This window comes from Phasianus colchicus, chromosome 6, assembly GCF_987193195.1.
Source record: "Phasianus colchicus chromosome 6, bPhaCol1.hap1.1, whole genome shotgun sequence".
Lineage (NCBI taxonomy): Eukaryota > Metazoa > Chordata > Aves > Galliformes > Phasianidae > Phasianus > Phasianus colchicus.
This window is the reverse complement of record NC_143441.1, coordinates 42,165,845-42,178,713: the sequence shown is the minus strand read 5'-3', so window position 1 is coordinate 42,178,713 and position 12,869 is coordinate 42,165,845. Positions and strand designations below refer to the sequence as shown.

The 12,869-nt window shown below is 32.5% G+C and overlaps 1 protein-coding gene and 1 long non-coding RNA gene across 4 annotated transcripts in view; one reads left to right on the top strand and one right to left on the bottom strand.

The window, feature by feature from the left end:
- The window catches only part of LOC116244378 (uncharacterized), a 64,580-nt gene that overhangs the window by 40,469 nt on the left and 11,242 nt on the right, over positions 1–12,869 (bottom strand). The window lies entirely within an intron of this gene.
- Positions 4,577–8,033, top strand: LOC149917571 (interferon upsilon-like). The gene is made up of 5 exons (XM_090142159.1): positions 4,577–4,741; positions 5,478–5,555; positions 6,975–7,112; positions 7,733–7,810; positions 7,915–8,033. Exons 1-5 carry the CDS (start codon positions 4,607–4,609, stop codon positions 8,011–8,013), a joined length of 528 nt encoding a protein of 175 aa, XP_089998285.1. The 5' UTR covers positions 4,577–4,606; the 3' UTR covers positions 8,014–8,033.

The window sequence follows — 12,869 nt, the reverse complement described above, 5'->3', positions numbered from 1 at the left end:
AGATATAGAAGGAAATGATACCAAAAGTGATAAGGAGGAATCATTCTCAGGTTCAGTTTAGAATATTAAACTACTCCAATAGTTTGTACAATTATTTTAATAGAGGGAAATACAGCTGTGAGAACACATGAAAAGGAGGTAGCTTTTATTTTACTGACATTTTCTGGATTTAAGACCACAATTCAATTTAATTTAGTGAATAAATACTGAAGAATACTTTTTTTAAATCACACTTTACAAAAAACTATAAACAAATTCCTAACATCACCAAATCCAATCTCAAACTCTGATATACATTTTCCTTTTCTCAAGTTTGTATGTTAGTACAAATTATACTTTATCACCATTAAATTTCCTCTTCCTTTTACACTAAAATGTAGCATGCTGGATCAGAACAATATTGATACTGGGCCTAATATAATATCATTTTAAAAACATTTTCTCTATGGTGAGTTATTGTCATCATTAGTCTTCACCATTCACCCTAGTATTATATATCTAATATCCTGATATTCATTAAAATATTACATCCTGTTACAAAACTTCATTTAAGTTAAATTGAGCTGACATAAAACATGCTTTTAAGCAATTTGAGTATATTTCCCAATAAATAGATACATATATCTGTCACAAAATGTTAATATTTTCTATACTTCCTGATAGATATTTTACCTTTATCTATCATAAACTATGACAAATTTGCAGAACATCTAGTAGAACCAAAAGTACAATGTACACCATGTAAATGTGTACACGGTTTATACATCCTTCTGCAACTGTCTCAACTAAGAATGCTACATAATTGTGATAGGAAAGAGTCTACCCATTTCATATTTCTGAGACTCCTGTGTTACTGGTTAAGCTCTAGCTTAGGTATTTCTGCTTTGATTTATAACAACTCTCAGCAAATATAAGACCTTAAATTCCTCCAAGTCAATACAATACTGATTTTCCATGGCCACACTTTAACCTAAGTTCCATTTTAGTGTTTTAAAGATGAATTATAAGCTTATTTTTTATCAGGATAAAGATTTAAAGTAGATAGTATAGTCAAGTTTTCATAATTCCCACAATAGCCACCTTCTCAAACAAGTGAAAGTAAAATTTTTGAGAGGTATGTTGCTATCATTTCATCTACAGGATGCCGTTTGAAATTCTAAGTATGGTTAGGTATTTAACTTTATAACCTCAAGAAGTCTTTTCAGATTACTTTTCCTGATCAGCAGGAAATCACTTTCTTTTGGGTGTGGCTTTCACTTTCAGTGGATGGACTTGGCACAGTAAGGCATGCTGTTTCAAAAAAGAAAAAAGAAAAAAAAAAAACGAGTTCACACCCACATCAAAGAAAAATAATTAAAAAAAAAAAAAAGGGCTGGGCAGGAAACACCTATCCTGCACACTTCAGACCCTACCAGAATGTGATCTTCTAGCACAATTTTTTATAGTTGCATAGCAATAGTGGCAGTGTTTAATTACCTCATTTGAGAAAATTAGTTTATTTTCCTCTGGCAAATCAGCACAAAAGGGCCAAAACGCAACAAAAACTGTAGTCCTTATTCTCAGTAAAGCTTCTGTAACTTTTTTTATCTTTAATTAATTCTTTTTCTGGCCTTTTTGTGTTTGAAATGTTTTAATCAGAAACACAACAGAATGAAAGTTTTACCACATCGCTGCTATTTTTTAAAAAGGAAAACCACAATAGAGGGAGAAAGCATTAAAGGAAGAAAGCTAAAGAATTTCAGATGCCTGGTCCTAGTCAGTAATAGAGTTCCAATGCACAAAAGAAAATGACAAAATTACCCTAAGTATGAAACCTAGTGTAGAAAGCTAAGCATGCAGAAAAAAAAAAAAAAAAAAACAGATGTCTGTTTTCAAATACAGACATCTGCGAGACATCTTTTATTATAGGTAAACTAATTTTTTAGGAAGAATAATTATGATTTAGTCACAAGATAGTACACAGCAACCATTTTGCATCTTCTATTGGTAAAGGAAGAAAAGGAAGACAAAAATAAGGAGCACTGGCAATTTGCATGCAATTCTTCTCCTCTGCCAAAACATTTTTCAGAATTTTTCCCATGGAATATCCATGGAAAATGTACCATATAGATTATATTTTTCAATTCTTACTGATGTCAATTAAAAAGCTATCCTCAGTCAAATATCACATATAAAGTTCAGGGCACTACTGTTTAAGGATGTTTGTATTAACAATATGTGTATGTTAGAACCTGAAACTTAACCAGCATGCTTCAGTATATAGAGAGTAATATATGTAGGTTGCTCCAAAAGTACTGCCTCCTATTTATTTCCATAGAAACTATAACAGGTACATAGAGCATAATAATAGGGAAAATTCTCTGCTAAAAAAACATTATTTTCCAACATAGTTGCCACTGTTAGCCCATTGGCATGGATAAGTGGATCAAGATGCTCTTCATTTCATGGTGTGACAGCTGTGAATGGCCATGTAGAACATCTTGTCTCTCACATAGCTGTAATCACTGCTGAAAAGCATCACAAACCACCTCAATGTACTATCATCCACTGTTTGGATGTCAGTTCGTCATACCTATCCAGCCATTTTACTTTTCCACAGAAAAGAGACAAAAATCTTTCTTAAGCCCAGTTGTTAGATGTCCTATGGCAGTTTCCTGAGAGTTGTCAATACTAAGTGTAGAACAGACTTTCACTACCATTTGTAAAGGAAAATTAGCAACGACAACAACTCATCCTGTAAAGGGACAAATTACAAAATGTAAGATAGAAATACAGCTTTAATGAGCTTTCTAGTAAGCCAGACATTAGATATCATGAGAATATTTAAAACTACAAATCTGTATAAAAACCTTAAAAACTTGGTGGCAGGATGTTTAATTTGCAAGTAACAATGATTAACATTTGGGCAAACTTTATAGCAAAACTTCAGGCAATAGGATAAAAAGCTCAGAATATGAAATAATAAGAAAAATACATTTAGATGCTACAGTTGCTTTGAATTTTGACAGGATTTAAAAGCCTTAGAGACAAAATGTAATGAAAAAATATAATTATTGTTATTATTAAAACACTTTTAAATTTGTTGGAGATTATCTCTGGGACATCTATTTTCTTCAGTACCTTTAAATACTCCAACCTACAGCTAATTAAAGACTTCTGCAGATTACTTCATGGTACTTGGTGTAATATAGGGATTTTGTCTATACAGATGTGTCTGTAGATGTGCATGTATATGTGTGTGATGCATACGTACATGAGTGCACATTTGCATCTTGTATTTATATGTAAATATAATTTTTACAGAACTGTATAATGGATGTTCACATAGAATTTTTTTTCTGTGTTATATTACTTACACAAGCAGAAAATAAAATCATATAAAATGTTATATATATATTCACAATGTAAATACAGAAAATATTATTTATCCAAATAGAAGAATAGAAAGTTTTATATTTTATTAACTGTATGCAACTATTTACAAACTGCTTTTACAAACTGTTACTTCTTAATCTGGTGTAAAATCTTGTAAAACAAACATTACTGTTTTGTTCTTCAGCTACCTAGTCTTTATCAGACTAAATAAAAACTTTAAAATGTGGCCTCCATGCCACCTACATATAACTACCTTCTTGCCTGGAAATCGGTGCACCTGAAGAAAAAGAATAATGAAAGAAGGAAGTTTCACTCTGCATCATCTGCTAAAAGGAGGCAGTCACATATTTCTAAAGTAGGGGAAAAGTATTTAAAAGGGGCTGGGATATCTGATGGAATGGTACCCCAGGAGCGCTCCAGAAGTTGCACTGTCAGGAGCTGAACATTATCCACAAGGTAGGTCCCTTAAATTTTATTGCTGGATTTTGTTTTATTCATTTCATTTTTCCTTTACAATTGTAGTGTCAAACTAGTATCGCATCTTATTTAAAAAACCCTTATATTTAGAAGCAATTGCTTTAAACCATGTTACAAGTTACAGACATTTACTATACAGCAAACTTTTCCTAGAAAAAAAACTTTTAAAAAAAAGCATTATTTAGTAGACCTGGCAGTAGTTTATATTATGTCAAATTTACTATAGTAAACAATGCAATTTTTCTATATACTACTCTTTTTTATCTATAAAGAAACAGTGGGAAAATATATGTTTCCTAGCACTGGAATACAATTAACAAAAACAAAATAAAACACGTCCAACCATTCATATGTTGTATGGATAGTACACTAAGAGTTCTCTTATGTTATTTTTTTTCTGATTATACATTGAATAATATACCTAGCTTCAAGATATTATACCATAAAAATTTAGCTCATTAGGCCTATCACAGCATAATCATTGTCAATGTTTTCTTCTATCCTCTGGAAACATTATGATTGCTAAGGTTCTGAGTGAAACTCCTATCAGGTTAAAGTGAATATAATTGCACTGATTAGAGTTTAGTTCATGTTTAGGTATAGTTACAATCTTTATCTTTATACAAAATACTACAGTCTAAAAGTGATCAGGGGTAAATGATACCAACTATTCTTGTATCACTTTACAAAATTATAAAAGCATCCTGATTATGTTAACCTACTGTTTAATTCTTCACTGTTTCAGAGCTAGACAATGTATTGCCCAAGAAGCTTGTTCGTCTTAACTGTCTGCTTTATTGCTACATCCCTCGGTAATCGACAAAGCAACATCCACAAATGCTTTGAAGGTGTGCAGTGGAGTGAACTTTTAAATGAGATTGAGAAACTTGTAAGTAATGTGTAAAATACCATCATGGTCTATAGATGTAGTCTTCAATCTTTCCTTTTTTTCAGTTTCAGTGTAAGATATTTTAAGTTATTTATTAAATGCTTAATAATTGTGTGATTGCAATTTTTTCACATTACAAAAAAGTTATGTACAAAAATTTCCTTTTTCTGTGAAACCCAAAATCTTATTTTCATTTCTTTTCATTCAAATTTTCATCTCAATATCTGGCAGTTTTGTGTCTTCCATGAAAAGCTCCACATGCTCTACAGAGGAGCGACAGAAGTCACATGTTTTAGAGTACAGACTCCAGAGATTTCTGCTAACTTGCATCAGCTGAAGCCATAACACCATATTTTCACAGGAAATAATCCCACCCATAGAAAGGAGCTTCCACAGTCATGAGAAAAAGTTATTGAAACAAATGCTTTCTATTGGCATTTGTGGTATTTTTGTAGCCTGCCTTTTCCTGAACATCTCCTCATAGAAATATAATGTTTGAAAAAAACTGAAATAGGTGAAGAGTCCTGCTATACAAGCAGATATTTATTCGATTTGGGGAATGTATAAGACAAATGAATCTCCACCACATCATGAGATAGATATATGTCTTCTATGAATGTAGTCTTTCACTGATAAGAGATCAATTAATTATTTAATAAAGCCTTCTATGATTTTTTTTTCCTGTAATAAAAATTGTATATATACCTAAAATGATGACACTAATGTTTTCCTTAAGAACTCTAGAAGCTATTCTTTGGAGTGTGATGAAGTGAGCAACGAAGAATTGTGCTTTCCTGAGAAATTGCTAAAAGCAGTAAGTAGTAACATGAATGTACTTAGTTGTTTTTCATTGTAACATCTGTACTTCACATAGATATGTACCTTGACACAAGACTTCACATTAGAGGTATGGCATAACAATTGTCAAGGTTTAAATGGTAAATCAGATTATTGAATTTTCACTCCAAATTCTTCTCCCTGAGAGTTTACTGGCTAATGAAATATACCTAGTCACATACTCTGGAATCCACCAGGTCTCCCAGGGCTCCCTGCTATCCAGCATCAGCTGAAAACATAATACCCCAGTTTACTTTGCAAGAAAACATTCCTACTCAAAAGAGAATACTTCCAACATCATGAAGAAACACTTCTTTGGCACAAGTGATCTTGGAAAACATTTTTGGAAATCAGAAATATTATAAAGGAATATTTCCTTGCCCATTTTGTCTCCTTTTTCAATTTTCCCTTTACTCAAGTCTGCAGAGATCACATAAAGTAAGCTAAATTATAACCTTTTCAATTTCAAACTCTGCAATCCTATCATTACCATTACAATGAATTCTCATTTGCATTCATAAACTATTCCTGAAAATATAAAGGATATTTGGAATTAGGAAGAAAACAAAAAAGGAAAGGCAATCAGTTTTTTATGTGTTTCCTAGATTTTAAAGTACGTTACTAAGTACAAGAAAAAGAGAAGATGCTATTTTAATACTATGCTGTCTAAAGTAGAAAATTAGTTGTAATTAATCTGGTGTTCTGGAATCTACCAGATCAGTATGTCAGGTTTGGTCTCAGTCAGAAACAGACTCCAAAGTAGCACAGAAGCAATTGTAAATACTACTCTAAACATGCACGTACTCTATGCAGCTCAGGTCTTCAGTGCTGCAAAGTAAGAGGGTGCTTGGCTGAGAGCATCACCATACGAAAGCAGCTCATTCAGCCTACTTCCAGTTCACCTCTAATGAAGTTGCAAAGCTCAATAGAGAAAAAAAAAAGATATAACACAATATTAGCCACTTTTGGTGTTCCACCTTCTGCGCATTCCTAGTCCCTCGGCTTGGATCTTAATCTATTTTTGACTTTCGTTCTCTGATTGATTATTCCTTATACATTGTATATATTCAAGTATATAAAAGCAGGCCAAAAATGCAAGATATATTTCCTTTATGAAATAGAGACCATGCTTACGAAAAAGAAAATTTGGAAATTGCACGTATGATTTCTGATTTTCAAAGAAATAATGTCAATTTTATGCATATTACTTCCTATAATGTTTTCTACTTAAATTTTTGGAGAATACAAGCAATTGATAAAAACTGTGCAAGAATTTATAATATCTGGTCTCAGGCAGTTCGAAAAGGTACCATTCACTACAATTTAAGTGCAAACTTCAAAAACTAAGTTAGTCCATATTTTTTTTCTTTTTTTTCTTTTTTTTTTCTCTTTGTAGGTTAAATATGATCATGCAGCCATTGTTCATATAGTGCATGAAATTGCTGAGTTTTTCAGGAGACCAGATGCACCTTTTCAAAATAAGAACATTTTTCTAAGAGAAATATATGAAGCTCATGCCCAACTCAAGACTTGTGTAAGTATAATGTCTTACTTCACAGCAAGATATTTAAATAATAGTTTTTTTACTCAGCGATGGTGAGACTGCATCTAGAATACTGTGCCCAGTTCTGGGGCCCTCAGTATTGGATATATGGATGTACTGGAGAGCCCAGTGAAGGGTCATGATGGTGACAAAGGGTCTGGAGCATCTCTCCTATAAGGAAAAGCCAAGAGAGCTTCAGCCCAGAGAAGAGAAGGCTGAGAGGGGCTCTTATCATTGCCTATAAATACCTGACTGGATAGTGAAAAGAAGACAGCGCCAAACTCTTTCAAGTGCTCCCCAGTGTTAGGATAAGAGGCAATGGGCATAAAATGAAACACAGAAAGTTAAGTCTGAACACCAGAAAGTACTTTTGTACTGTGCAGATGACTGAGCACTGACACAGGTTGACCAGAATAATTGTGGAATCTCCTTGGATATATTCGTAAGCTGTCAGCACTATGCTATCTTTCACATTGACCCCTTCAGAAGGCTTGTATGTGAGAAACACATGTCAATGTATGTCTACCAGTTTTACTAACTAATGTCCATTTTTTATTTACTTATCGGCTTTTGAACTAATAGCTTATTTTATTTTCCATTAAAAATAACAGCTAAAGCCCAAACTTAACATCATCCATGAATCTATAGTAAAAGAGTGCTTCCAAAAAATGGATACATTTGTGTCCAAGGTAAGTAAGCTATTTTTCAATTTACATTTTTGTTCTCCATAGTATGTTATGTCATCTTCTATAAAACAGCTAAAAACCACTTTTTAATAACCTTTACTTCACAGACAAACGATCACTGCGCTTGGCAAGAGATTCATGCACAATCAAGAGAGCTACTTCAAAGAATTGAAAACTACTCTTTCAGGAGAAGATCAACACATTAAAAATGTCAGTTCTAATCAAATATTTTGAGGATATATTGTCACATCAAGTTAATTTTTTTTTTTTTTAATTAAACACATAGTTCCTATTTAAAGATATATTACTTAACTTATTTTTGTCAAGATATTTTTGTCAAGATATGTTTTCTAACCTACTTATAATAACTTTAGTCTGAATAAAAAGGATGCAAGACAGCATGTAAATGTGTTGATGTTTACTTATTTTACTAAAAAAATGGAGTACATTTCATAAAAAAGATACAATTGGTATGGCACTCTAAAGCTTCTACTCAGGATAAACACTGAGTGTAAACAGTTGTGCTAGTTGTTTTATTGTGCATCTATTTGTAATTCCATATCTGTCCTATTTCCTTTCCACTACTGAATTTATTTGTTGTTTTTTTTTTTTTTTAAATCTACTTCAAGCCTTCACATGTAGCTCAGTATTTCACTTTAAAATTACTTTCCCAAATTGCCAATATTCCATTAATTCTCTTTTCAAAACTGGCTTGGGAAGGGAGGAGCAAGCAAACAACAACAAAAAATCCTACGTCTTTTCCAAACAAAAGCGAACTATCAGACAATCAACATTATCAAAATCTCCTTAGATCTACATTTTATCTTCAAGTTCAAGGGCAGACACAGTTTTGATCACCTATTCATTGACATATTAATATGCCACTGAAATTGGAAGTGATTCCCTCTCTTTTGGAATTGGAAGTGATTTCACCTCTCAGTGAAAGATTATTGCTCAGAGAGTGCAATGTTTCAGTAGCAAATTAATATCTCAAAATCACAGTTATCCATACAAGAATAAACCCTCTTTAATGAATTAAACTGGGTCAAATAACAAAGTAAAATAATGCAAAACAAACAAACAAATAAAAATCAACACAATTTTGACCTGAGAAATTGCTTTTGTCCCTGGCAACATTCTGTAGAAGATACTGATACATATGGCAATAATTGGGACATGGATGCAAAATTTTCATTATGGAAAGTGCTTTGCCAGTACATTATATGTAATGATAATGCTTATAGCAATGATAAATAATATCTTAAAATTTCCCTTTCCATTTCTTTTCCAATGAGTTTGTTGAATAGTTTTATTCCTTAAGAGCAGCCATTTCTAAATTTAGTTAGCTTAGGGGGATACAATTATTGTGCTGAATGTATATTTTAATAACAGTCAGAATCCATTTTAATCAGTTTACAAAAGATATTCAACATAGAAAATATAAAAAGAAGAAAAACAAGTCTGTAATATAAAGGAGTTAACAGATGCACTGGACTTAAATCCTCAGCTAATTAATTATTTCATATTTCATATTAAAATATCTATCCAAATATTCTGCCACAGACAAAGATTTTGTCAGGATTGGGAATTTTTTAGGCATCTTGCCATGAGTTCCAAGCAGCAGCTACAGAAAGATATTTTAGTTCCTGCTGGAGAAGTTGGCAAATTCTAACCTCTTTAGATTTTCAACAAAAAGAACTTGTATTATCTACGTGGGAGCATATTTTTTTTCCCTGTATTTATAGGTATGTGGGTAAATCAAAGCACTATATGAAACTAAGATGTCTATATGTGTTATCTGGAGGAAAACAGTCACAAAGATTGCTGTAATACACTATTTGGGCCACGTGGTACCAAACATTATGGACTAGCAAGTACAAGGCCTCTATTAAAGTCTATTCTGAAGAAACAGGGTAATACCTCAGGTAGCTTTTGAACTTTTGATAATAATATAATGATTAAAGTGCAGACCAGATGTAATGATACCAGTTTTTCACCTAGGCAATGAAGAACTGATTAACAACTCTGATTTTATACAGCATAAATGCAACATAAGTTAAAAAAGTACTCGTGTAATTATCATGAAGAGTTTACTTTTTTTTTTTTTTTTTTTTCTGGAAAGTGGCATTTGAATTTCTAAAACTTTTTATGTTTTTTTGCAAAAGAGAAAAAATACTCATTGTTTTCTAATGCATTAACTGTATTGATGGAACAAAACAAAGGCAGTTAGGAGAAAGATTTTAAAAAGGAAGAAATATAAAGGCCATAGTATCTGCTAGATTTGCTCAAGACTGATTCACAACTTACACAATCTGTTGATAATACAGTAATAAAAAGAAAAAAGTGCCATCCAATATTCCAAACAAATGCAGCATAATGTCCTCATTACATCTCAATACATTAGTATTTTGTGATTTGACCTGCTTCTCTCACGCAATTAATACATGAGAGTATTTTTGAAGTGATGCATAAGGATTTTCCATCCTTATGTAAACAGGCTGGTAGACACTCTTTGAATGCTAAAGCCTCCATACTTTCAATAATACATAGCATGTTTTGTGGTGCAGAGGTTGTTTGGTTTTAGCTACAAACCAGCACTAAATGCTTTCTGAGAAGCACTTCAATTTATTTTGGTAGATTATTCAGATGTAACTGAAGGGGAGAAAAGTCTTGTTTAATGAATACAAGCTTAATTCAATGGATAACTAGTAAATAACAATAATAAAAATTAAAGAATAAAGTGTTTTACATCTTTCTGTTTGCATGAATAACAATATGATGACTACTCAAGATTGGCACAGAAAATAGCATTTTGCAGTAACTTACAAAGCTCTTTCAAAATTGTCTTTCATATCCCTGCATTTCATTAAATCATAATTAATACTTATTCATGCTTATGTACTCAGATTCCATTCCTAGACACAAATGCAGAAGCTATTTATTTCACCAAATTTATGAACATTTAATATTAAATAAATTAAATAATGACCTATAAAAATGCAAATTATAAGATCATTTTCCCTTATTCATTGGCTTTGTTATCTATCTGATTATAATCTTTTTTTCTTCTTTATGCTAAAGAGATTAATTTTTTAGTAGCTACAAATACTGTTCAAAATATGGTGAATGAAATCACTGAAATTATTGAGATCAAAAAAACATCATTCGATTAAAAAAAAAAACAGTTCTGAAGTACATCAGCACTAACCAATAAACAATGTTTTGGCTAAATAGAAACTTCTGTTGCAAATGCCAAAGGGAAAAAGGAACAGTAAGAAATGTTTTATAACTTCCAGGTAAGTGGCTGTTATCTTACTGAAGTTAAGTTTCACTAGGAGCCCTAACCCACATCAAAGGGCAGCTTGTTCTTCAGACATGATTCACAACAAGACTGGAATGGTTGTAAAATTGAATTAGCTTGATTATAAATTAACAGATGACAAATCTCTCCCATATGCCTTCTTAATGCTGCTCTTGTGCTGGATACATCTCTCCCTCCAATGTTATTCTTGAAAAAGAATTGTTACCACATTTTCTCTAAGCTGAGTTACTGGTGCCAGATCATACCATGTAAGGCACTGCTGCTCCACACTTGGCTGCAGTAGTCAGACGTACTCTAGAAATTACTCTGAGTTTCATTTACAATGCTAAGCTGTCTCTATAGCAACATCATATCACTTCTTCATCCACAGCAGTACAGACTGGTAGCTTCCTGGCATGTATGCCCTCTTGAGAAAAGAAAGTGACTGCAATTTCACTTTTTTCGGCCTCTCCCTCGCCCTCTCCTGGAAATCAAGGTAGCCCCTTGGATTTACTCTATGCAAACTATTAAGTGTTCCCTGTGTACTCATTAGTTGCAATCTTGCAGCGATACATTGTTAACTCCTCTGGCTGCACAGTAAATTTCCAATGAGGATTCCAAGTTTCTAAAACTATGTAGGTTCTTTCCTAAAACAAGAAGATTTTCAGAGTAGTTACCACTCAGCTGGCATCCTAATCATACATCTAACCCCCCCTTTAGACGCTTTTATCCTGTAATAGACACTATTTCTTTCCATGCAAGATGTTATATCATAACCACATGTATTGTCACTTGCTACACTGGAACACAGGGAAAGAAGTCAATAATTTCCATGCATGGATCTTCTAACTTCCTGAGGAAAAAAATAGTGGCTCTATCACACCACTTATGAAAGCAATGTTCTGTAATCTGTGTCATCATTCTAATAAATGAATGAATGAACCAAAGCTTTACCACACCAAGTTTGTGGTACTGGCAGATGAACAACATTTTCTCTGTTCTAGAGAAGGTTTCTCCATGTATCATGTGCTTCAATCCCTGAAATTACTGTTAAAGAAAGATATTAGATCTTTTACAGACAAAGCAGTGCTTAATTAGGTGTATTGGACTGAGATCTTTATTTGTTTCTTATAACAAATTTCTGTTTAAATTTGGCTTTGAAACCATTGGGTTCAATGGTAGCTAAAGTCTGAATTGCAGTGAAATAACTAAATCTATTCTCAGAAGGAAATTGCAAATAACAAGCAGCATAAAGAACAAAACTCAGAGCAGTAGTTTATTGATAGTTGTTTTTTCGTGTTGTTGTTGTTGTTGTGTTGTTTTTGTTTTTGTTTTCTGCAGCTCATTTATCATGCAAGCACTCAGATGCAATGAATTTTGAAAACTAGAAGAAAATAATATTTTCTGAATACTTTTCATAACTAAGATTTACATCTTTTCAATAGAGAACTGGTCGGAAATTTATGCCTTCATTCATTCGCTTATATATGCAAATGAACTTAAAGATAAAATAATTATTACCTTCTAATCCACCTAATACATGCACTGATTATCTTAGTTCTTTACAAAATTGAGTATAATTTTGAATTATAGAATCACAAAACAGTTTAAGTTGGAAGGGACATCATAAGATCTAAATTCAAACTCCTGCTCAAAGTAAGGTCATCCCTGAATTCCAGGTTTTGTCAAGGTAGGTCTTGAAAACATCCAAGGCAGAAATTGTTAGAAAAGTGAATATTCTTCATTGTAGTTCTCATCCTA